Source organism: Pyrus communis, chromosome 11 (genome assembly GCF_963583255.1).
Source record: "Pyrus communis chromosome 11, drPyrComm1.1, whole genome shotgun sequence".
Lineage (NCBI taxonomy): Eukaryota > Viridiplantae > Streptophyta > Magnoliopsida > Rosales > Rosaceae > Pyrus > Pyrus communis.
The window spans coordinates 26,511,789-26,537,650 of NC_084813.1; the positions used below are offsets into that span (position 1 = coordinate 26,511,789).

At 36.9% G+C, this 25,862-nt stretch overlaps 2 protein-coding genes and 2 long non-coding RNA genes across 9 annotated transcripts; 2 read left to right on the forward strand and 2 right to left on the reverse strand.

Annotated features, from left to right (window-relative positions):
• Positions 1–373: 373 nt before the first annotated feature.
• LOC137749589 (uncharacterized) lies at positions 374–1,996 on the forward strand. Its single transcript, XR_011070226.1, has 3 exons — positions 374–577; positions 1,722–1,832; positions 1,972–1,996. It is a non-coding gene; the product is annotated as an uncharacterized lncRNA (long non-coding RNA).
• LOC137749588 (uncharacterized) lies at positions 1,842–12,761 on the reverse strand. 5 transcript variants are annotated; one of them, XR_011070221.1, is made up of 10 exons: positions 9,605–12,761; positions 8,345–8,764; positions 5,420–5,491; positions 5,181–5,317; positions 5,019–5,084; positions 4,812–4,853; positions 4,044–4,159; positions 3,308–3,955; positions 2,684–2,731; positions 1,842–2,231 (listed from the first exon to the last, which is right to left on the reverse strand). It is a non-coding gene; the product is annotated as an uncharacterized lncRNA (long non-coding RNA). The 5 variants fall into 5 exon arrangements; XR_011070224.1 differs by lacking the exons at positions 1,842–2,231; positions 2,684–2,731 and having other exon boundaries at positions 2,756–3,955; positions 8,722–8,764; XR_011070225.1 differs by lacking the exons at positions 1,842–2,231; positions 2,684–2,731 and having other exon boundaries at positions 2,756–3,955; positions 5,181–5,313; positions 8,524–8,764.
• Positions 12,762–13,962: 1,201 nt separating this feature from the next.
• Positions 13,963–16,953, reverse strand: LOC137707642 (protein LAZY 1-like). The gene is made up of 4 exons (XM_068446556.1): positions 16,948–16,953; positions 16,800–16,866; positions 15,539–16,326; positions 13,963–14,970 (listed from the first exon to the last, which is right to left on the reverse strand). Exons 1-4 carry the CDS (start codon positions 16,951–16,953, stop codon positions 14,656–14,658), a joined length of 1,176 nt encoding a protein of 391 aa, XP_068302657.1. The 3' UTR covers positions 13,963–14,655.
• A 3,213-nt stretch (positions 16,954–20,166) lies between these two features.
• LOC137707479 (probable metal-nicotianamine transporter YSL6) lies at positions 20,167–24,361 on the forward strand. 2 transcript variants are annotated; one of them, XM_068446355.1, is made up of 7 exons: positions 20,167–20,719; positions 20,914–21,086; positions 21,431–21,528; positions 21,735–21,872; positions 22,231–22,420; positions 22,659–22,791; positions 23,231–24,361. In XM_068446355.1, the coding sequence occupies exons 1-7, from the start codon at positions 20,347–20,349 to the stop codon at positions 24,166–24,168; spliced, it is 2,043 nt and encodes a 680-aa protein (XP_068302456.1). In that variant the 5' UTR covers positions 20,167–20,346; the 3' UTR covers positions 24,169–24,361. The 2 variants fall into 2 exon arrangements, with proteins under 2 accessions (XP_068302456.1, XP_068302457.1); XM_068446356.1 differs by having other exon boundaries at positions 23,234–24,361.
• The last annotated feature ends 1,501 nt before the right edge of the window (positions 24,362–25,862 follow it).

A 25,862-nucleotide genomic window follows, 5' to 3' on the forward strand; every position in this document is an offset into this window, starting at 1 on the left:
TGGCAGGTACTTTTAACCCGAGTGTTAACTTTAAATCACAACAGTTGAAATTGATCCAATAGCTAAGAAAAAAAGGTGCATATAAAGATGTGTAATACTAGTCATGTGCACAGTGCAGTGGAGAAAAATCCCCAGTCCATTCTTGTTTTTATCCAATCAAATTTAAATACCAGTTTAAATAATTAAAATTATAAATACAAATTGAACATTTGTCTAAATGTGAAAGCGGGAGTACTGCTGAAACACAAGTACTGTTCAAGCCCAACACCATCTTACTTGATAGGGCCCACATAGGAGAATGTTCCAAAATAATTCTTTCAACAACGTTCATCATTTATTTATAGCGTAACGCTAATTTGGTTGTTATTAAAATTTGATCTCTATGCTCTCTCAGTATCAGAGAAAGCCATAATGATTGGTATCCGCCGCGTATACAAATCAGTAGCCTTGATCGGCTGCGCAGACGAATCTGTTGCCGTGATCCTCCGCCGTGCACTCAACTCCGAAGCCAAGTACCAGGTGGGGTCAGGATCATCCGGCGTGGGGCAGGATCAGAAAGTTGAAGCGTCTGACAATGGTATTATATATACCTTTGATCGATATATTTGTTACATTGTTTGTGATATAGGAGGAAGATAGATATTATGTGGAATAATTTGCTAGCTCCTTTTGGTATTTTGCTTCTCCTCTATCTGGAAATTTAAAAAAAAATAAAAAATAAAAAAGTATTTTCCAATTACTTTTAGGTTTAGGGTTTATATTATGTAGTACAATTTCATTCGTTCGTGTGGGTGTGGCTACATTTGCCTGGTTCTCAACATCTCTCTTAGCTGTTAGTCCTTACCTTCTTTAGAAAACCTAATTAATATATATACACACACACACACATAGGCCCTTTATCCAAGTGGGTTCTACTCCATATCGAATTTCAATATTGATCATAACTGTCTATTTTCTTAGTTACAACTTATAGATCATGTTTGCAAAATATTAACCGAAATTGGAAATGTTTGAGACATCTATTGAGTTCAAAGAAATTGAGGAATACTATGTTGTAAGAAATATTGAAATTTCATCATGACAATCGAATGTTTTGAATTGAATTTTTACAAAGATGATCTATGAATGAATGGAGATTTTTAAAACATAGACGGTTCGAATTGTTGAAATTCCATGTATAATGGGCCCACAATTATTCCCCATTTTTATCAAAAAATGAGGATCCTTGGCTCTAACTTGAAATTCAATTGAAGAGTATGCTATTTCAAGTCAATTAAATTAAGCGCGTAGGTGGCGTATATATTTGTATATAATGTGTAACCAAAACCAAGTATGCATATGGGTTTGCTATCCTAACATACTAAGCCATAATTAAATTAAATTGTTGAATTGATTTGTATTCTATTGTTTGTAGAAAAAATATTAATAACTTGAACATCGATATGATATAGAAAAAGTAAAAGAGCATTGCTTAAACGTTCTCTGATTAGTGTATCTAAGCAACCCATTGAGATTATGTTGTGTTGGGAGCCTAAGTATTTAGTTGCCTGAGAATTCGTGTAATTGGCGCAACTATATTCCAGGTAGTGTAGCAAGGAAAATTGAGCTGCCTCGTGGTGTTCGTACAATTCCTAGTCTTCTTATTTGCTTATTCATGTATATATGTCCATCTAATAAGCATCTAAATGTCTATCCCAAATGTACTGAGTTTAAATGCAAAGTGCAAACAGAGCCAAACATTGCTGGAGATTTGACCAAAACAAGAAATAAGTTGTTCTTATTCGATCTACTTGGAACGTCGCTGAAAGATTTTGCTAATAGGCTCTGCAAGGGTATGATTTTATTGACTTTTTTTTTCTTTCTTTTTCTACGTTTTTGTGATTGTGAACAAGATTATATTATCGGGAATGAATTTGCCTAGCTAGCTCTGAATAATTTAATTAATATGGAACCATATCCACAAACAATCAGCACAAAAGTTGAAAGAACTGAGGGTGAATCGTGATGGTCTGAGCTGCATAACGGCGATTGCATCCGCCTCCTCTTCCTCGATTCATGATTTGAATGCTTCGATTTCTGAGCTTCTTCTTCTTCTCTGGTTTTTAGGGTTCCTCGGACTTGGCCTACCAGACTTCTGAGCTTCTTCTTCCATCATTGTGATTCTACAAGCTGCAGGCTATATCTCCCTCTCTGCAAGTCGAAGCTCACTCTCGTAAAACCGAAATTCCAATCTGAAGAGAAATTAATTTTGTAAATAACGTGAAATCCACCAACAGCAGGGGCAGAGAGAGCCAGTGGCAACGTGGTAAATAAGTTGAAATTCGGTCCAAAACAGTTCACTTGAGAATCCTACTCTTCATTCTTCTATTCTGAGTATAAAAGTAGTAATTCAGAAAGGACCGTAGGTATGAACTATGAAGATTCAGCAAGATGCTACTAACTTTTTTTCAGTTAACCGCTGATAATATAATCATTTACAATATACTTTGTGCGAGTAGTGATGTACATTTCCTCGTGGTGAATACTCCCCTCCCCCCTCCCCCCAAAAAATCTTGAAAGTAAATCGAACTTTTTATCAATATTTAGATACAGAATCAGCGAAGCTTGTGAAACATTGAAGGTTGCAAAAAATAATTGTGTATTAAAAACCTTGTGACATGTCAGAAAAAGCAATCTTGCATACCGGATTCTGATCTGCCCACTTCCACAACTGAGAGAGCACCTCGGCCTACTGTTGAATTTAGGGAAGAAAAAAAAAGACCAACAAGTTAATTATAATGGGCACTGCACACTTATTAAATATAGTCATAGGTCACAACAAACAGAAAACTGATATTGTCAGTGAACAATTCGAAAATTTTAACTTGTAGGCATGGGTATGCATGCCAGCAAAAATCCAGGAGTGCATTCTAGCATGTGAGTTTGTTTAGGGTAGGCTATCCGCACATCTATTTTTACTTCTCACACACCCTTCTCAATTTTTGATCCTCGGATCGGATGAATTGACGAAGATCAATGGCAAAAAATTTACAACGGTGCGTGAGAGGTAAAAATGAGTGTGAATAGCACTATCCTTTGTTTATTTTTCTGCATAGTTACTAGAGTAATCTAAAATAATCTAAAGTAGGGTTGTCTTTCTCAAACCAAATCATTTCGTACATTCAAGTAAGAGGAAGCAATCTCCACTGCAAGGCAATAGATCTAGTTTTTATATCTTTTTTCCTTAGCAAAAGTGAGTACAGATGTTTCAGCTGGTATTGAAAGTGAGCACAGAAGTTTCAGCTGGTATCGGGGTAGCATATGGCACCTGGGTTTCTGCCAAATAAATGTGTAAATCTTATTCCTCGTGCAATATCATTGAGAACCGGTGGGAATATCTTTAGTATTTCCAGTTCCAGAGATGTCACCGCAATTTTGACCAATTTCCCAAGTTCTTGCTCTGTTATGTAAAATGGTAGTATCACTGGAATCTCTGAAGTAGTTAATATTCCCGCAGAAGTATTCTACAGGAATGCCTTCAGTATTTCCATAGATAGAGTTGAGATCTGATGGAAACGTCTTTAATACTACACATCAAAGGTTGAAACAATATACACCCGTGTCTGTACCATTAGCCCAAAACTTCAGAAACAAAAAATATCGAAACATCAAAATGTCGAGTCAAAATATGCATCACCGTTTAGAATAAAGGGATCTAAAACATACATGAAAGGTAAACATATTCCCAAAGAAACACCCACACCAAACAAATTACCGTGGCTGCCATGAATAACTAAGGTAGTATTGCCCCGCACAGTTTTTCTTATTAAAAAGGTAAAAACACATTGAAAGGAATCGCAGGACCCAGACAAAGAGGCCACTGAATTGCATACCGCTTTTTGGCACCTTCTTGGATCACTTTCTTGTCCATTGGCTGCTTCACAAATGGTGGACAACTGTCACGTTTCCACGATACCTAAGAATAGACTAAACGCATATTATGCTCAAGAACAATGATAATATTTTCTGAAAAAAGCGTGGCTGAGGCCGGATAACACACTCACCCAATTCCTTTCACGTTTCAATAGATGCCCAATTTTATTAAGAAAATCTCCCCTTTGGGTAGAGTCATCTCGAGCAGCTTTTCGGCATGCTCCTCACAACATTTTATTTCCTCTTTCTGAAATCAACAAGGAAATCTTTAGCAGGCACCATATACAGCACAGATATTCTAAAGCTGACTTTATAGTGTCATACAAAACCTTATGCTATAACCGTGTCCAAATGAAAGTTAATCCTCTTTACCAGTTGAGAGTGAAGGTTATACTACACAAATTGATTCAATTTTATGCTTAAAGAAAATGTAGTGGTGTCCATTCACGTCTTAATGAAGATAAGATATACTGCCAAGTAACTCAACTACACAGGGACCATCATATGCTTTTGAATACAATGAACTCAGACAATTGCATGAGTAAACTAGTGAAATCAATTGGCTCCATACAAAACTGATGTAAATTCCTGGGACAGTACTGCATTCATAAGCACAAGCACAGAACATTGATATAAAGTTATGGGCGAGATCTGTTTGTACTTCAATCCACCCTTTTTCCGAATTCCTAAATTTCGAGATAAACAAAATCATAACACATCTAAGGCATCTCAATGTATTCCATTTTTCTATCAACATATTTTATTATAACCAAAGCCACCAGGGTAAAGTATCTTTCTAAACGTAGCACCACCTGAGGAAAGTTGTTTTTCTTTTCTATTGAAAGCAAAAGGAGGAGGAAGAAAGTTACATAAGTCAACAAGACAATAACAGCACTAACCATGCTTTCAGAAGGTAAATCGTTTTCACTTTTTTCCGGTGCCTACAAGCAAATAAGAGTTAGTTTTCACCATATTAGAGTACTATCAAGATTCTGGGGGAAAATAGATCAACCAGAAAGTTGAAAAAGGACACTATAACTAGCCCAAAGATTAGGAAGGTATAATGATATTTCCACAAATCAATATTAAGGCGCGTTCAACTCTACCTTCAGATAATCGAACAATATGAGGCACTGCACAAGAATGTGATGTCGGAAACTGGGATCCTTCAACTGTGCTCACCAGAAAACAGAAAAGTTCAAGGATTTCTGGTCAAAATAATGGCCTGCTACAAAGAAAACGTCAGTCAACGCTCTAGCATTACTAACCTCCAAAGTCCATACCCATCAGATTACTGCTTGTAAGATATTTTATGCTAAAATATGCTGCTTCCTCCTCCAAGTTATTTGCATCTCCCTCTTCGTCACTTAATGGTTGAGCTTCAAAGGTATTCAAGACAACCTAACTAGAAATTCAAGAACAGAGTATTTGAGCGAATAATAAAATAAAGAGAAACTGGCATACCATAAAGATTAATAAAATGAGGACGTCAGAAGATAGTTATTACCATTAAACCGGACGTAAATTTCTTTCACTTGGTAGGGCCAAGAGTTAAGGAAGCAGGGTTTCAGAAGATTTCCTGAAAATCCAACCAGACAACTTTTTTAGCATAATGACTGATATCAGTTTACAAGAACAATTACAGAAACGAAGTTTGAATATTTAAAATGTAAACTATATAACCTTTTAGCATTATATATGGACACCACCTAGGCTCAAAACTCAAATCAAACAGGGTCTTCTTGACTTCAGAGTTCAGACAGGATACATGACTGTCGCATCAAATAAGCATAAGGTCTTTATTTTTTTAGCGTGTCGCAAACATTAATTTCCGGTGGACGACCACCAAGCTAACATATGCATAAAGAAGAAGACCTCTGATACTTCGGCTTATTTCTCTAATGGCTTTCTTCGGGCGCCCTCTCGCTCTGCTTTCTCGAACCCCCCTCGGACGTCAAATTCCAATCTCTCGAAACCCTCTCGGACATCAAATTCCAGTCTCTCGAAGCCCTCTGGGACGTCAAATTCCAATCTCTCGAAGCCCTCTCGGACGTCAAATTCCAGTCTCTCGAAGCCCTCTCGGACGTCAAATTCCAAGTAAGTTTCAAAAAGGACTATTTTTTATTTCAATTTCTACTATTTGGTTTCTGTTGAGTTTACTTTTGAGTTGTGAGTTTGTGTGTTTCTAAATTTATTCCAATAAACTTCAAGAGCATATGTTTTTTTTTCTTTTCAATTTCTACTATTTGAATCCCTGATAGTAATTTAGGTCATGGATCAATTTACCCAATAGTAATTTAGGTCATGGATCAATTTACCCAATAGTAATTTACTGTTATTTCCTTCAAAACAGTACTTTTTGAAATCATCCCTTCTCTTGTCCAGTTCTCCTTGTGAAGAAAAAAGACGGAACCTGGAGAATGTGTATGGATTACAGGGAGCTTAATGCTATAACAATCAAGGATAAGTACCCTATTCCTCTTATTGATGATCTCTTAGATGAACTACATGGTGCTAGGTTTTTCTCTAAGCTTGATTTAAGATCCGGCTATCATCAACTTTTGATGCAACCTCAAGACATTGAAAAAACTGCTTTCATAACCCATGAAGGTCACTATGAGTTTTTAGTGATGCTTTTTGGACTCACTAATGCACCTACAACATTCCAAAGCCTTATGAATGATATATTCAAACCCCATTTGAGGAATTTCATCCTTGTGTTCTTCGATGACATATTAGTCTATAGTAAGACTTGGGAAGACCATCTGTTGCATCTTAAAATGACATTTGAAGTGTTGCAGCAGCACCAACTTTATGTTAAAAAGCCGAAATGTGCTTTTGGTCAAAGTAGAGTGGAATATTTAGGCCATGTCATATCAAGCAAAGGGGTGGAGGCTGATCCCTCCAAGATTCAGGCTATATTGGAATGGCCTAAGCCTACTACAATGAAAAAATTGAGAGGTTTCCTTGGTCTCACAGGAAATTTGTGCCTGGTTTTGGCAAAATCTGCCAACCACTTTATCATATGACTAAGAATGATGGGTTCTCCTGGACCACAGAAGCTGAGGTAGCTTTACAGAAGCTCAAGGATATTATGACCTCCCCACAGGTCCTTGCTTTGCCTAATTTCACACTGCCATTTGAGTTGGAATGTGATGCCTCTGATAATGGCATTGGGGCAGTTCTACAGCAACAAGGGAGACCAATTGCATTTACTAGTCGAGCTTTGGGACCTAAGAATCAATCTCTCTCCACCTATAACTGAAAATTGCTATTGGGTAAATTGATCATTGCTAAAATGATAGCAATTAATTCGGCTATCATTGCACAAACAATCCAAAACAGTCATTCAACAGTCCATCTGGGTAAATTACTATTGGGTAAATTGATCCATGACCTAAATTACTATCAGGGATTCAAATAGTAGAAATTGAAAAAAAAAAAAATATGCTCTTGAAGTTTATTGGAATAAATTTAGAAACACACAAACTCACAACTCAGAAGTAAACTCAACAGAAACCAAATAGTAGAAATTGAAATAAAAAATAGTTCTTTTTGAAACTTACTTGGAATTTGACGTCCGAGAGGGCTTCGAGAGACTGGAATTTGACGTCCGAGAGGGCTTCGAGAGATTGGAATTTGACGTCCCAGAGGGCTTCGAGAGACTGGAATTTGACGTCCGAGAGGGCTTCGAGAGATTGGAATTTGACGTCCGAGGGGGGTTCGAGAAAGCAGAGCGAGAGGGCACCCGAAGATAGCCATTAGAGAAATAAGCCGAAAACAGGGAAGTAGGAAAATCTAGATTCAGTAACATGTTCACAGTCTATCTAAATATTTTGAATAATGAGCAGTTTAATGCTATTAATTTTTTATCTAAATATTTTGAATAATGAGCAGTTTAATGCTATTAATTTTTTAATCACGGTAATATGTTGCTAATTTACCTTCTCAAACAACATCCCTGTAAATATTGATATATTAACTTATCTTATGTTAAATAGTATTGTCTTAAATGGTGTTCTTAAAACCTGCAACAAAGCGCAGGTATTCATGCTTGTAGCCCCTAAATGTGGATGGAGGGCTTCATCTCCATCCTCCCTATTTCCTCATGAGCCTAGAAATCATTTCCCAAAATATGGGAAAGCCAATAATTTCTCATATTGGCACCAACCCGGTTTCCCACCTGATACAATCATCAAGTTTTCTGCATTAGTATGATATGGTTTGCACCAACCCGCTTCTTCACTTTCAATTTTTATTCCACAAGACAACGAACCATACACGTTAAAAATGCCAAGAAATTTTTATTTTTATTTTTCTGGCCTAGGCATGAACACGACGTTTTGGCAACTAAAGGACCTGGAAGTGATTTAATAGACAGCTATGTCGGCTTACACGTCACACCTTAGCAAAGCGAGTTAATATCTATTACCTAGTAATTTGAATCTGTTATGTGTCGAGTAACCAGGGTTGCACAATGCAAGTGCACACATCAAATCCCAACTTCGCAATATAAAATGAACAGAAACTGTTCAAGTAATTCTTCAATTTCAATTTGGATTCTAAGCTTTCAGAATGCAAAATCATACAGAATCAAATCTGTAATTGAACCTTCAGATCTGACCACCTTGACTGCCTCAAAGGGGCAAAGGCCAACGCGCTTGCATTGCCGGAGGGAGGATCGGAGGAGAAGAGATTTCGAGAAGATAGCCATGGCAAAGGGCAACATGCTTCCTCTCGAAATACCCGATGATAATTCCATGGCTATCAAGATACAGACAGTCACGGATTCAAATCTTTCCAACTTACATGAATTTAACGTCCCCAGTGTGGAACAATACCCTTGTAAAACCTGCATTGAAAAATATTCACATGTTAATCTTAACGACGACAATTTTGTTTGAAGCAACAAAATATGTATATGTGGGTGATCATAAACATTACAATGATGATGCAGTACAACTTGATAAGAACTATAGATCGATCAAAGTATAAGAATCAGGAGAAAATCTAGAGAGTGAAGGTGGTGAGAGTGAATAACTTATGCAATGTTTCAATTTCTTCATAATGAAATAATACATCATTTTACAAAGAATATTTATGCCCTGTTAGTTTTACAAACTTCATATGATACACTCAAAAAGATTTTCACATAGTTGGAGTGAAGTTAAAATTTCCAAGTCACATAATTTCATCCAATTTTTCAGCGATGGTGTTAGAAACACCTAGGAATCAAGTTGAAATTGGTGACTAAGTTAAGACTAAATCACTGGCGGAAACCATCATGACACACAGCAACAAGAACAACACTCTCAAAATGTTGAAGAAACAAACAATTGATTATCCCCAAAATCTAGGGTTGCACAATGCAATTGCACACATCAAATCTGAACTTTGCAATATAAAATGAACAGAAACTGTTCAAGTAATTCTTGAATTTCAAGTTGGATTCTAGACTTTCAGAATGCAAAATCACACAGAATCAAATCTGTAATTGAAGATGTCAAACAACGAAAAAATTTCACAAGTAATTCTTCAATTTCAAGTTATATTCGAGGCTTTCAGAATGCAAAATCACATGGAATCAAATCTGTAATTGAAGATGTCAAACAACGAAAAAAAAATTTCACAAGTAGCAGTACAACAATGACTAAATCAACAATATTATATCAGGCAAATCCAAATAATTTACCCATTTGTTGGCTTAGGTTGAGACAACAGCGGAAGAGGTCTTCCTCTCGAAGCACCTTCAAATCTGACCACCTTGACTGCCTCAAGGGGGCAAAGGGCAACACGCTTGCATTCTTGTTGCAAGTACCACGAGATACATGGTAAAAAAAATACTTAAATGTGTGAAAGGCTTGTTATAAATAGTACTATGCAAGGGTAGTGAGGGTTGTAAGCTATCTTTAGAAAATAAGATTTCCAAAATCGTATATTTCGTTTGCAGATTTTTCTTTTGTGGTTCCAACATCAAAAGTTAAAGGAACCACTGTGATTAGAATCATCGACCATCATAGAATACTGTTAGCTTATGATTCCAGGGTAACAGGCCAAGTTGACAAAATAAAGCCTCAAATACGTAATTCTCGATAGGTTTTTCCTTATTATTCTCCTCTTTTTGTTTTGGATGTTGAAGAACTGTTATTTACTACTTATCACTGGTCTAATTTCCAATCTCAGATAATTACAAAAAGTTTATAAAGTTCGGAAGGCTCCAGATTGCTATCATTGGTGAAGTTGAGAATTGCAAAATCAGCCAGGTGATAAGCAGGATCATCGTGTCTTGGGAAGTGAGTCACTTCCAGGAGCCGAATTAATTGAACTTCCCAAGACATGATGATCCTGCTTACCACCTTGCAGGTTTTGCGGTTCTCAACTTCACCAATGATAGCAATATCAAGCCTCCTGAACTTTATAACCTTTTTGTAATTATCTGAGATTGGAAATTAGACTAGTGATGAGTAGGAAATAACAGTTCTTCAACATCCAAAACAAAAATAGGAGAATAATAAGGAAAAACCTATCGAAAATTACGTATTTGAGGCTTTATTTTGTCGACTTGCCCTGTTACCCTGGAATCATAACAGTATTCTATGATGGTTGCAGAAATATACGATTTTGGAAATCTTATTTTCGAAAGATAGCTTACAATCCCCACTACCCTTTTGCATAGTACTATTCATAACAAGCTTTTCACACATTTAGGTTTTTTTTTTTACCAATGTCCTTCTGCAGTTTCCCAAAGGAAAAAAAACATAGAAACTAGTGCAAAAGGGTTTGACGTGGTCTGAAGTAACCAAAAAACAAGTGCAAGAATCCTAAAATAAATAAGTGGCATCGTAGCAATTGTGTTTACAAAATAAAAAATAAAAATTGCAGAAACGAAGAGGGGCACTGTCACAGCAAACTTACCTCTCGGATAGTTGAGCAAAATTTCTCTCCATACTAATAAGTCATGTTATTATGATGTAGCGGAGCATGTCAATTTACAAGATGTAGACTCTGAAAATAGCTACTAACTTTAGTTAGATGTCGAGTATGTCAATGTTTAGAGTGTAAACATTGCGGGAGAATTATTTTAATTCATCTTAAGTTAATGTTCTGACCTTGAATATATTTGGTCTTACTGACAATTATTAGTATGTAAAATTAAATTTCTTAGGACTTAAGTCTCATCCGTTAAACGACACCTAAAAAGTACTTACTGATACAATACGAATACGTGCAATACAAAAGATAATATAAATTTGCACTCAAGTCTTTAAACTCTTGAAACAATTTGAGAGCTCGCCTCGAAACTCTCGAAATATAAAGAGAAAATGAAAATTCATATAAAACTGAGCATGCATAAGACAAACGTAAAGTTTGTAACCGAAGAAAAGAACAAAAAAAAAAATCAAATGCACTTACCATACACTAGGAATAGTTTTTTCGGTTTGCTTGAAACACGAGTATGACTGACGATGAAAATATATTCATCAATTTTGAGTTTGTTGTATGAATTAGGATGAATGTAGGGTTTATATAAACAAAAAAAGAAATGATGAGGTTGTGGATAATGCCACGTGTCACTACGTGATTGGTTGAAAATCTTATTGAAATCTTGGCTAAATGATTGTAAACCGATAATGACACGTGGAGCGTCAGAATTGATTTAAAATCTTATCGAAAATCTATCCATAAAATAGTACTTTCGGATAATGACACGTGGCATGATAAGATTGGTTAAAAATCATATCCGAAATTAAAACTAAATTATTTTTTATTATTTTATTAAAAAAATTAATAATATTTTAATACAAATTGACTACAGTTTGTGCCAATTTTAAGGGTGAAAATGTATTTGGTCAATTACTGTTCATTGAATTAAATAGACTGACTGCCAATGCATTTTTAGGACTAGAATTGCTCTTAGAAAAAATGTTACGCATAAATAAATAAAAGTAAAAAAGTAAGAATAATCTAATGAACTCATTGGGTCATTCTTTGGCACAAATTAAGATGAAAGACGTGCCACATTAATCTGAGTTACGGGCTTAGCCTAACACTGATAATAATTTGTTTGACGATTTGATTGATTGACACATAGTTATAATTATTCGAATTATTAGTATGAATTTCATAACTAAGGCAACCTAATCTAATTTAGTTTAACACAGAGATCAAAAAAATGAATTTCATAATTCCAATTTTCATTCGCCAGAAAAAAGAAAGTAAAATACCTACTATCACCTTCTCCAGCAGCCAAAAAGCCAAACCCCAGATCAACTTCCATCCCGCCGCGCCGTCCGTCCCTTGCTCCGGCTGCTGCGGGTAGCCAGTTTCACTGATGGCGTTGGTGGACCCTCACTCCCAATAATCACGGATCTAGTGGAAAAGCTTCGACGCTCTCAACCTAGATCCGTGCTTATGGGTCCAACTCCTACGGCTTGATTTTCATGCTGATTGTGCCGGCCGGATTGATTTCTGGTTTTGTTTTTCTGGATATGACCAGATCTGTCTCTGGTTCGTGGTCGCGGCGGATCTGTCTGTAATTGAAGCTGTTGGGTCGAAGAAGACTGACGGGGCTGAGACAGGACGGAGGGAAGAAGGAATCAAACCTAATAAGTATCCGGATTAATTAATTAGAAGAATTAGGGGAAGAGACCGATGAGGATCTTTTTCGAAACACAGGCGTGTTCACGATAATAACCCCTCTTGACCCTCGAGGGGTAGGGGGCGGTCAGGATTAAGACATTAAAGATTACTAATAAGATCCACGGCTGTATGCATTTCGACTCCCTGTATGCGAATCTGCGACAGAGCATAGCTATTTCCCAGTGAATTTTCATTTAAAATTTTTTCAACTGTTATAAGCGATGGCATGTGGGTCTCTGCCACAGGCCCACAATAGTGCGGAGAAGTGTTATTCTTGCATAATCATCGTGAGTTTGAACTCCGTCGATTTTTTAATCAAACATCTAATCTAATAAATTTATTATTTAACAAAAATAAATAAATAGGATCGATGGGTGTATTTAATTGAGGTTTTTTGGATTTTTAATTATTTCGTAAACGTAGCAATATTCAATTAAAATTTTAAGTGCTTTTTGAAAACTCTAACCATATTCAATTAGAATTTTAATAAAAGTCTATAATACTTCAGGTATTTCTAATTAGGATTTGATTTTGAAAAATTTGAGAGAATTTGAGAATTTTCGTAAAGTATTTTAAGTAATCACAAATCTCGTATCTCCTCCTTCTAGATTTTGAGAGAATTGAATTTCGCTCATAATTTTGCATTAAATCTCTAAAAAAAAACTATTAAAAACACATCATATTCCATGGACTTATATAAATTAATAGATATATCTCAAAATCCTAATTGAAATTGAATACACGTTAAGTAGCATTTGGAAAATTTTATAGCATTAATTACTATCTTCTTAAGTAACTTCTAAAATAAAATCATTTTTATTGGTTCTTTTTTATTGTAACTCCCTAAATTAGAGAGATAAAGTATGGTTTGAATTCGGCACAAAGTGAATTAAAAAGGAAGACCAACTACCATGCAATCCTCTTCTTTAACGTTAGCTATCAACCGCCGAGGAATGAGCTCCGCGTTTATATCTACTTCGACAAATACAAGGTCAATGCATAGCGAGTGCCGTTCAACGTTTATATCTACTTCGATAAATTTGGGACCCTTCAAGGGATAAATTTTAGTTTTATTTTTTATTGTAAAGATAAATTAAGCAGATTGTGTTTGTGAGGTAATTTAGATAGTAATCTTGGGTTTAAAAAGATAGTAATAGAGAAGTTAGGTAAATATGAGGGTTGAGAGTAAGTTGGTGAGGTGATATGGTTTTCTCGGTCTCCATTTCCGGAAATCCCAATGTGCAAGTTCATCTTACTTCCCCAAATATACAATCCCTAAAACATAATTTGTTACATTTTCTGATCATTCAATATGTGGGCAGCATCAGCCATCAGCCACCAACCGCCGGGGACTGAGCTCAGCCTTCTCAGTGATGTTAGTTTTTCGCTTCCGGAGAAAAGGTACGAATCTGTGGCCTGAAAATATCAAATTTTATTGTTAGTTTTCGCTTTCGAATAACTTGCTAGTCACCTATTGTGTTCTTGGATGCGTAAAATCTTGGATGCATGATAGAGTGTATGACTAATTTGAGTACTTATTCAAGAAAACCGTGGATTTTTTCTTAAGTCGTAACCGTTCAATGAGAATTGTAGATAATCAAAATCTTGCTTATTGATTCGGAAATTTAGATGAAACTTATTCACAATACTCAATTTCATCACCACACTGAAGGAAGATAAATACCATCTGGTATTCTTCATTTTTCTTGATTTAGCAACACTCGCTCACTCACAAAGACGTACATTGAAAGATAATATTACAAAGCACAATATGTTCTGTCTCGCGAAGGACGGCATCTGTCTGTTTCTTACAACTGCGGTTGCTACAGCTCCAACACCAAATCTGCAATGCAAATGGTACCAAACTGTTAAATGTATTCGTAGTAGGCTCAGTTTTGAAGATCTCGAATGCATAATGGGGTGCATATGTGAAAAAACTTGCTATGATATGACTAGATAGAGCCCTGCGAGTTAAGGATATAGGTTCAGTTCATTGTGGTTTCTTTTAAAGTTTCTATTTTTTAAGAAGGCTGATGGTAGAGTTTGAACTTTTTGTTCTCCCGAATTTTTGGTGTTCTGTACTCGATTTGCTTAGGGACTAAATCAAAGTTTATCGGCATATAAAAAGTAATACTTACATTCTGCATCTGTTTTAATCCAGTGCTCTCCTCTTTTCCCATAAGTGCTGCCACTCAGCCTGTATTGGGGGAAGTTCATGTATTTCTTACAATTTTCAGTCCCCTCCTTTACCAGTGGCCCTTCAGGGAACCTTCTGTTGTCTCCACCCTTGAGCATCATGTTTTCATTACAACCACTATCTGCACTGAAAATTTTCTTCTTGTATTTCTCAGACTTGACGAATTCTCTAGCAGCGATAGAGCTTTCAGGATGGATCGTTCTATGGAACATGCGTAAGACCTGCATGCCAGACAAAAGGACACAATAAATTGTATTTGAAGTAATAGGTTCTTTTTTATCCTCAATATAAGACAACACCAGGTAGTTTGGGAGAAATTATTAAAAGAAGGATTGTTCTCTAATGAAGACATCTAATGAAACACTAGTATTGGGTTTAGATAAACAAGGTTCTGTAGTGGGATGCTAGGTTTTCCAGGGGTCAGTAAACTGGAAACAACACCTTACTTTTGAGTGTATAGATCATATTGTAAGACCTGGAGATGCTAACAAAGACAATTTTCACTCTACATTTGCTTCTCACAATTAATTTATCCTATATGTCAGTGTTACATTCTTTGTGTGTGCTGAATCCCATAAACAACCATTGATGTTTCTTTGATCTAGATGCTGAAGATCAGATTGATAGCATTGGAGTATCGTGTTTGACTTAGCTGTATGTAGGATGACATTGGTGAAATTATTGCAAGGGAATGATGTATGTGTGTATGTACTCATGTACATTTGTGTGTGTGTAATGAAGAGCCATCAGATGCGCTGTTCTCGGAAGATCCAGTTATAGGAACCCAACCTTATGGGGTTTCTTCTTGGTTGAAAGAGAATCAGATGCCTCATCACATTTCTTCTTGATGGAAACAGAATCAGTTGCATCACCACCTGAGCTCTTTGAAGAAGCATGGAACTTTTTAATCATCTTCTTCATGAACCGCATGGCAGATTTATGCTTATACTTGACTTCTGTCTCCTCACTTTCACTTTTCTCCTTATAATCAGTTGTGATTTTGGTCCTGTCAAACAGCTCTTGCAGTGATGCTTTTTCTTTCTTTGCTTCCGTTGTTTCTGGTAATTCAGTTGAGGACCCAAAGAGATATCCTTTGAGCGGACATGCTGCATCCTTCCAGTACTCTTCATCTTCGGACTCCTCCATTTGCTTTCCATTGGGTGTAACAGAGCCAGCCTGACTGTCCCTTGCTGACGATACACGAACCCCTTCTTCCTTTGTCTCAGCCTCAAGAAACTTCTCTAGCTCATATCTGATTAGCTTCAAGTCGTTCTCAGTCACCTCTGCTTTTTGCTGAGTTAAGTTCTCTAAAGTCGTCCCAAAAGTTGGTGTTTCGGGCTCATTGATACCTGACTCTGAGCCAAGAGTTCCAATGGTGAGAAAGCCAGGAAAAAGCTCTGAGATGATAGCAGATGTTTCTTCTTCTCTCTTGGCTTCAGATTCAGAAAAAGATTTTTCTTGGTCCCTTGCAGGTGGCTCCAAGGATGTAGATCTGTATCTGGAGCCAAAGCTCGACTTCATATAGGCATCTTGGTCATCAAGTGATGGCTGAGCTGAAAGGCAAACACAAGGGTTCCCTGAAATTAGTTACAGAAAGAATTAGGTCTGTTACTCACATTGGAAGAAAGGATTGATCTGTGCGTATAAGTACGTCATCTCAGAGGCTGCACGGCTGGCCAAATAAACTGATCAGTGTGATATGGCCGAATGATTTCATTAGTTAGTATAAGTTGGTCAGCGGTCTTAGGTTCGAATATCGTAGATGGCAAATTTGATACCAAATTAGGCTGTCCATTGTGCGGCTTAGCTGAACTCCCCCTCCCCTTAGTGTAAAAATATTGATGTACTCAAAAAAAAAAAAAAGTTGGTCAGCAGTCATGAGGCCACTTGATTTCCAACTTTTTCATGAGATTCCGAGTTAGTTCTAAACTGCAGCTTAATATATAGTAAAGTCAATGATTATTTGCTGATTTCTGTAACCTGATTATGTGTGAATTCTTAGTGCTTAAGATGGGGAAAAGATGAAAAGTAGGGTAGTAGGAAGCAATACCAATAGTGAGATCCTTGAAAGGCTCAATGCTACCGTGCCGAAATTTGTGGTGCACCCATTGTAATAACTGCATCAATGTAATGCTAAGATAAAGTCAAAAAGATTGAAAACATCTCTCGTTCTAAATTTGGTTAGAGTTTACACTTACCTTCATTTTCAGGTGTTGGAGGGCTTGATGTTTATATTGTTTAAGTAAACATTGATGAAAGAAAATATATATAGATTTAGTTTGCGAACAAAGACTGGCTCTAAAAAAAGATGTTAGGAGGAGGAACAGAATAATATCTTTTCATGAGGATTTCCGAAAGGCGGTAGAAGTCACCAATTACTAGAAGGGTCTGAGGGTGGTTGAGTAGAGAGACATTTAGAAAGATACAAGATTGTAGTTGGCTCTTCTTATCAAGGCCAAATCATGTAGACAAATTGAAGGGTGGTTTGAGTATGCTGCATAAGTATATTAGTAAAGTTGCATGTAAGCTTTAATCAACGCTTAATAATGTTTCACATAAATCTCCATAAACCTGATAAACAGTTGTCTTTTGGAGTAGCACAACGATGCACCCGAGGGGAAAAGGGGTGTAAGCAAATCTACTTGTTTCATTGTGAAGTATAGATTTCTGAATATGGTTACGATAAATTAGTATTACGTGCATTCACTTCCAGCGTTATAAGATACTAGACCGCTTTGCTTGCAGATCATTGATGTCATTGATGCTGCATTAGGGTTGTTTTCTCTGCTACTTGTAATATTCTAAACCTCATGTGCAGGTATAATTTTGACGTTAATAGCTATAGATCGAGGTTTGGATTCAACCAATTGTCTTGTTTATCATTGTCTAAGTATCTTATGGATGGAGGAGGAGGCATCAGGACAAGGTTGCTGGCCCAGAAATATTTGCATGCCCCCACACGCATCTCTGGAAGTTAAGTATTTAGCTTTAGGGAAAGGGCATAGCTGCTGTAGGCTTAGAGACAAAGCCATTAACCATTCGTGCTTACATCCTTGATTAGACCTCGTACTGTCTTACAAGTGGGCTCGATAATTACGCAGGGCAGAGGAAGGTCGAAGATAAAGGAAGAGTCCTCTACAGAAAGAACATTCATAGTTTATGCATGTAAACCGATCTTATGAATTCGCTTCAAAGCATTGAATATAACTGGTTTTGCAGAAAGTACGTTGATAGTTGCAGAATTTGTTATGCAAATGCAAGCGATGCATCATGTTAGTCCGGTAGGGCTATATCGGACATTTTGTTGATACATCATCGATACTGTGTTAAAAATGGACATCCTGCACATGGAACTGAGTATTCTGTAATATGAATAGCTTCTTTGTTTGTTTTCCTTGCATGAGATGATTTTGGGACAAGACTGGTGAATGAGTCACCATATATAATTGAAACCATGATTAATTAATTGAGACAAGCTTGCTCAGATCTGTCAACATTCCAACCATTAGTTCTAGGGTATCCCTAGTTTAGCTACTTCTGGAGGACTAAAGACAGCGAGAATCACTCCCCATTCCACCTTCCATACACCACAACAAACACTTCCAATCCAGTTGAACTTGGAAAAGAGAGAAGCTTGTCTCCTTAAGGTCAAGGAGGAGCTCTTTCTCAAAATATTTCGTGGCCTATTCACAAAACTTACTGCTTATGATCAAAACCGTTCATATTAGAAATCACTTTGTAACATCATTCTTGCAAAAAATCAATCAACTAAGGTCGTTAGTCAATGATTTTACAGAATCTGTCAATTTGTTCTTATAAAGTTAAATGACTAAATGATCTTGGTGTTATATGATTTTTTTGTAGAGATCATCTTTACATGGTGATATATAATATGAATATTTTGATCATAAACACAAAGTTCCATCAATAAGCAACAGTATTTTAAAGAGGAGTTCCTCCTCAATCCTTGAGGACTAAGTCAAGTCTTTTGGATGAAGATCCTCTCCGGATCCTCTTTGTGGGGATCATAAGAATCCTCATATTCTAACCGTTCATCGTACATCATCATGCGAACAGTTTTTGTCAGAAACTATTTGTGTTTAATTTTAAATAAAAAAAGTCAAATGATTTTTTACCGCACGATATACGATGAATGACTAAAATGTGAGGATTCCTAAGATCTCAACAATTTGGATCCGGATCGGATCCAAATCTAAGTCTTTCTCCTTGGAAAAATATTGGATTGGACAGTTTCTTTTTTGGGTCTGAGTCATATTGTTCAGTTGGAATATGTATTGTCTTTATTGTTTTTGTATTAGATGGAGTTATTGCACGATCATTACCATCATGTTTGTTCTTATTTGTATGGACCTGTCTCATGATATGATAAGACCCCAACTTAAGGGCAGTTGAGCCATCTTGATTTTTTTATTTAGGGGATAAAACCAATTTGGTTTCTAGGCATTTGGATTATCATCGTGGATACCTCGTTGTTGTGGTTGATCGTTATTGAGTTTCGAAGAAGTCATTGTGCACTTGTTGAATACATTTTTTCTTGTGTTTTCATAACGGAAGAATCAAAATCACGATTTGTGTACTTTTAGGTTACGAAAGATTTATTCTCTCTAAGTGCTAATAACAAATCTTCCTAATATTTTCCCAACTTGTAGAATGAGAAAAAAACTATATATCGGAAATTTGAGTAGACCAAAATAAAGGGTCTTATGATTTTATAAGAGCCTCCCTACTAATGCCGTTTTTTCATGAAACCGTACCAAGGCTAACAAAGAAAAGATATTCGAAACTGTTGTCGTACCAAGACAACTTTCACACTAAGTGAGACTTTATAGGGCTTGGTGGAACTAAGAGGAATGGTTTACTTATACCCTGAATGCCCCATGTCAACCCGAATAAATGACACATTATCATATGCTTTAACTTTTTCACATTACATTATATCATTAGCTTAAGATGTCACTGCGTAATCCTAAAAATATGAGTAGAATTTCACCTGAAAAACAATCAAGTTCAATCCCAAGAGTCTTGGAAAGTCTCTTCTACAAATGACTTAGTCTAACATCTTACTCAAGTTTTTCTCCCAAGTAAATACTTGTAAAACCAAAAAGGGTGATCGCTTCCATTCACTGTAGTCATTAGTGAATCAGTTTACACATTCAGTATCTCTAACATTACTCTATATGTTTACTTTATAGGTTGTTCATTTTTCGTGTTCACATTGTACATTATCTATGAACCTACTTAAAGTTAATATTTTTAATATTAACTAAATACCATGAAAATTGATGATTATACTATTACTTAAACGCTAATAAATATACTTATTTTTATCAGTGACATATCAATTGGACCAAGAAAAAATTACCTGTGTCCGTATTGGTTGGATAAATTGAATTTCAACAAACTTTCAAAACGCCTCCGTGACCTTTCTCTGTTGACAACAAAATCGCCAGCTACCTCTCTGCAACTGCACGCCTTCTCCACGCGCCGCCCCCTAAAAAATCCGTTGACCTCGATTGAACAAAAAAATCCCAATTAATATCCCAACAATCCACACCGTCTGATCATCTCTCGCAGTCATGGGGACCGAATCATCAGCAGCGTCCGTGGAGATATCAGATCCGTTGCTTCACGATTCCGACGACAAAATCAAGGCCGTAGAGGCCGACGACGACGACCGAATCCCCGAATGGAAGGACCAGATCACCATCAGAGGGCTGGTCGTCAGCGCCGTGCTCGGCAGCCTCTTCTGCATTATCACCCACAAGCTCAATCTGACGGTCGGGATTATCCCCTCCCTGAACGTCGCCGCAGGGCTGCTCGGGTTCTTCTTCGTCAAATCATGGACTGGTTTCTGGGGAAAATTAGGGTTTTCAGTTACCCCCTTTACCAGGCAGGAGAACACCGTCATCCAGACCTGCGTCGTTGCCTGCTATGGCCTCGCTTTTAGCGGTAAGCCTAATCACTTCTGTTCCGTTCCGTTCTTCACTAATTAGTATTAATCACATCACTAATTAACTGATTAGCTAGTTCTTAGCTCTTATTCTTCGTCTTTTGGTAGTTAATTTTGATCTCAGTCATGGAAAATTGGTGTTTCTTTTATCTTGTGTAATCATATAATTTGTAAATGTGAAATGAATTGGCAGGGGGATTCGGTTCGTATTTGCTTGCCATGGATGACAGAACATATAATCTAATTGGTTCTGATTACCCGGGTAATCGGGCGGAAGATGTTATCAATCCGAGCTTGTGGTGGATGAGTGGTTTCCTGTTTGTTGTGAGCTTCCTGGGCATTTTATGCCTTGTTCCGCTTCGCAAGGTGACTACTTTTTCTGTGGATATGGATATCTTATGGGTGCTACCTATGTTTTTGACTTTGAGCTAATACTGATGTTAACTTTCTAACTGAATTCTGCATTCTGGCTTTTACACCGATAGAATTGTCTTTTTAAGTTGCTATTGGCATCTCGATTCATTTCGCGTATGTTATGTTATAATCATTAGACCCTTTGATAGAAACAGGTGTTGCTTGATGTATGTTCATTGGCTAGGACGTTTTGATGACAGAAGTTTAACGTGCCCGTTGGCTACCTATTATGGTATTTGTTGTATACTTGTCTTTTGTTAATGTATACTGTCTCATCTTTATTAATCTGATATCAGGTTATGGTCATGGATTACAAACTAACATATCCCAGTGGGACAGCCACAGCAATGTTGATAAATAGCTTCCACACTAAGAGTGGTGCAGAGCTTGCCGGGTAAAGTCTAAGTCTCAACCTTTTGATGTGTTTTATAGTAGTGCACTACTGCACTTTGCTTCCACTCAAATTGGGAAACCGGTTATTCTTCCCACTCTAAATATTTGGTTTGAAAACTCCTTTATCCCTTTGTATCTATTTTTGTTAAAATAGATGCATTCAAAATGGATCTTTTAAATTAACACCGTCATAATCTTACTTTGCAGGAAGCAAGTTCATGCTCTAGGGAAGTATTTAAGTATAAGTTTAATTTGGAGCTGCTTCAAGTGGTTCTTTAGTGGTATTGGAGATTCATGCGGATTTGACAACTTTCCTAGCTTTGGTTTGGCATTGTTTAAGAACACGTAAGGCTATTGGTTCTCTGGTTTTCTTCATGATTCTTCTCTTCATTCTCGCTCCCCTTCCCAACCACATCCTTTCCACTCTTTCACCCTTGTTTATAAGTTGAGAAAGTGGCAAACACTACTTGGTGGAGCTAGTGGGGGTCCTTTCTTTTTATTATTTTCATACCCATTTTATGATGAAACAAATATCAAAATCAGAATAGAATTGGTATTTTGCTTTCCTGATTATCAATGATGAATTCGACAAAAAGAAAAGAAAAAAAAGGCCTTCTGAGGAAGTGGCATTCTTTTTAGTAAGATCTACAATATTTGTACAACAGTGAAGTTGCTGATGTTTTACATGACTGGCTTCATGCAGGTTTTATTTTGACTTCAGTCCAACATATGTTGGATGTGGTCTTATATGTCCTCACATAGTCAACTGCTCAGTTCTTTTTGGGGCTATCTTATCATGGGGTTTTCTTTGGCCGTTAATATCCCAATATTCTGGGGTCTGGTATCCAGCCGACCTTGGTAGCAATGATTTCAAAGGTCTTTATGGATATAAGGTATTATGCTTCGATTTCCATTTCAGGCACACTACCTTGATTCTTAGGCTAATTACATGGGTGTACTACTATAGTGTAACTATTTCCAGTACGGATTTTGTTGCATTTCTTATGACAAAGACCTAAAGGTATAGTAAGGGAAGAATAGACTGTTGCCTACACACTCATTCATAGTTATTGTTTTTGGTCATCTAATTGGCTCTAAAAGCTATATTCTTACCCGTTATGCTTCTTGCAGGTCTTTATATCCATTGCCCTCATCCTAGGGGATGGTCTCTACAATTTGATCAAGATTATAGCCTGTACTCTCAAGGAACTATCCAATAAGAGTAGCAAACTGAGCAACCTTCCTGTTGTCAAAGAGGCCTTAGGTCAGTATTTATATGGTCTCTGATATTCATTGAAAATGTCGTCACTATTCGTTTGATGCCAATGTTGTCACTCTTCACCTTAAAACGGTTTGAACCCATGACCCATATAGGGAGGGCATGTGTTCCCTGCATTGACGTTTGAACTGTATTCTCCTGTTGCGGTGCTTGTGTATTAGTAATCTTGTTTGAGTTGTCATAATAGCATAATTGGCTGAAATCCTACTGCCAATTTTGGCTGTAGCAAAATCTATGTATTTACCACATTATTGGCCTTTATTGGCCTGTATTTGCCACATTATTGGATAACCTGTCAAAGAGATGAAGAGGGGATGACATCTTACACTTGGCATAGTATAAACAGATTAAAGTTTACATGTATCTTACTTTTGAGGTAACCTATTTTATGCTGAAGAATAATAGGTTGTTGATATGTGCTCAGCAGGTGATGAGAATTCAGAAGTACCACTAGAGCAGAAAAAGAGGGATGCAATATTTCTTAAGGATAGGATACCGACGTGGGTTGCCGGAGCTGGATATCTGGGCCTAGTTGTAATATCCACAGCAACAATGCCAATCATCTTTCCGCCTCTGAAATGGTATTTGGTTCTATGCTCATACATCCTTGCTCCTGCCCTTGCCTTCTGCAACTCCTACGGCACTGGCCTCACGGACTGGAGTTTAGCTTCAACTTATGGGAAAATTGGTCTTTTCATCATTGCGTCATTAGTTGGAAGTGACGGTGGCGTTATAGCTGGGTTAGCAGCTTGTGGGGTGATGATGACGATTGTCGCTACTGCAGCTGATCTCATGCAAGACTTCAAGACAGGTTACCTCACTATGTCCTCGGCCAAGTCTATGTTTATAAGCCAGTTAGTGGGAACAGCCATGGGTTGTGTGATTGCTCCGTTAACATTCTGGTTGTTTTGGACTGCATTTGATATCGGATCACCTGATGGTCCATACAAGGCACCCTATGCTGTAATATTCAGGGAAATGGCAATCCTAGGTATCGAGGGCTTCTCTGAGCTCCCCAAGCATTGCTTGGCTATGTGCGTTGGTTTTTTTGTGGCAGCGCTAGTTATAAACCTGCTGAGGGATGTGTGTCCTAAGAAAATATCACAGTTCATTCCGATTCCAATGGCAATGGCAGTCCCATTCTATATCGGAGCATACTTTGCCATCGACATGTTTGTTGGGACAGTGATATTGTTCATTTGGGAGCGAGTGAATAGGAAGGATGCGGAGGATTATGCAGGGGCAGTGGCTTCGGGTTTAATATGTGGTGATGGGATATGGACAATCCCGTCGGCAGTCCTCTCAATTTTCAAGGTCAATCCACCCATCTGCATGTACTTCGGGCCTTCTTTGAGCAGATGAGTTGAGCCACATGCAGCACTGTAACACTAGTGATTGTAAGTTCAAAATTTGAGGTGTTGGGAGGTTTGGTTAGATTTTGTAAATTAGTACTCGAAGTATGATTCATTACTCAGTTGGGGTGGTTCTTCTAGTTCCATGTACATTAAACAAACGGTTGAATGCTCCGAAATTAACGAACCACAAGATTGAAGTATATTGTGTTGTTTTTGTATGGTATGGAGTTATTGCATCATTTGGAAGTGAGAGATCTTAGGTTTGAATCTCGTGGATGGCGAATTCGATATCAAATTAGGTTTCTCATTGTGTGACATAATCGAACTTCTTCTCCCCTCAATGTAAAAATATTGATGTATTTAAAAAAAAAAAAAAAAAACGTTTCTGATGAATGGTGTCACATGTATTAAACGTTAGGCTGGAGTTTATCTCGGGCCAAACTTTGAGAACTATGGACTTACCCTTTCGAGTTATCATCTCTTGCGCATCAAAACACAAACAACAAAGATTGAGACTTAAAAATTTTGGAGTTTATTTCGGCCCAAACTTTGAGAAATATGGACTTACCCTTTCGAGTTATCATCTCTTGCGCATCAAACATACAAACAATAAAGATTGAGACTTCAAAATTTTTGTTTTAATCAGTGTTTTGTTCAGGACTAGTGGGGGAGCATCTGTGTAACGATGCATTGCTATATTGTTTTTTTTTTTTTTTTTTTGTGCCTTTTTGGCGGTTTTAATGAAAATCTCGGTTGACCAAGAGAAGAGAAATCATTTTTTTTTTCTTAGTATATTGATATTTTTAGACTAAGGGAAGAGGGAGTTCAGTTAAGTCACACAATGAGCAACCTAATTTAGTGTCGAAATCGACATCCACGAGGTTCAAACCTAAAATCTCTCACTTCCGAAGAGAAATACTATCAGACCGTAGTATCGAGTGGCAAAAAAAAATCTAATTAATATTACTAAATATATAGGCTAAGTAATCACAAATGTGAGTTTTGGAAATGGGGCACATGGCATAACGGTGACCTCTCTAGTCTCTACTTAGCACACTTCCACTTCCACTGGATTCTTTTTTTTTTTTTTTTTTTTTTTTTTTATCTTTTCTTTTCATATCTCTAATTTTGATAGATTGATGCATCTCAACCTCCTATCAATTAGGTAATGGGTTATATCTATCTATCTAAAATTATTGTCATCAATTCGTCAAGTAACATCATCGATCTATACCAAAAAGTGCAAATTCATCAATTGTTTTTCTACATGTATTTATATATTGTCAAATTTAGCGATTAAGTAACTTATGTAATCATATGAAATTAACTAACTTATGTAACCTTATGAAATTTACTTTTATGTATATTTCTCTGAGATTTAGTTTCTATTATGTTTTTTTATGAAATTTTTTCAGAACTTTGGCAAGTTACAGAAATTGAAGAAAATCTGAATGTTCATACAGAAAATTACACAACCTAGAAGTCCAAAACAAATAAAAATTAAGCAAAAGAAAGGGATGGCACGTAGAGAGAGAGAGAGAGAGAGAGAGAGAGAGAGAGAGAGAGAGAGAGGGGTCCATTCCGTCTCTCTCTCTTGATCTCTATCAAAGGGAAGGAGGCATTCAGTTAGAGATTCTAGCTTTTTATTAATTGGAGGTTGTGGCTGTGGCACTCCTTTTTGATGTGCAGCATGCAACTTCT

What these genes read in the sequence shown, in the direction of transcription:
- LOC137707642 (XM_068446556.1), bottom strand. An exon ending in TTTCAAGGATCTCACTATTG is followed by an intron (nt 16,327 to 16,799) that starts GTATTGCTTCCT and finishes AACTAATTTCAG; the next exon opens with GGAACCCTTGTGTTTGCCTT. An exon ending in CCAAGAAGAAACCCCATAAG is followed by an intron (nt 14,971 to 15,538) that starts GTTGGGTTCCTA and finishes TCTGGCATGCAG; the next exon opens with GTCTTACGCATGTTCCATAG.
- LOC137707479 (XM_068446355.1), top strand. Translation starts at nt 20,347, where the DNA reads ATGGGGACCGAATCATCAGCAGCGTCCGTGGAGATATCAGATCCGTTG. An exon ending in AGTGGTGCAGAGCTTGCCGG is followed by an intron (nt 21,529 to 21,734) that starts GTAAAGTCTAAG and finishes CTTACTTTGCAG; the next exon opens with GAAGCAAGTTCATGCTCTAG. An exon ending in AAGGTCTTTATGGATATAAG is followed by an intron (nt 22,421 to 22,658) that starts GTATTATGCTTC and finishes TGCTTCTTGCAG; the next exon opens with GTCTTTATATCCATTGCCCT.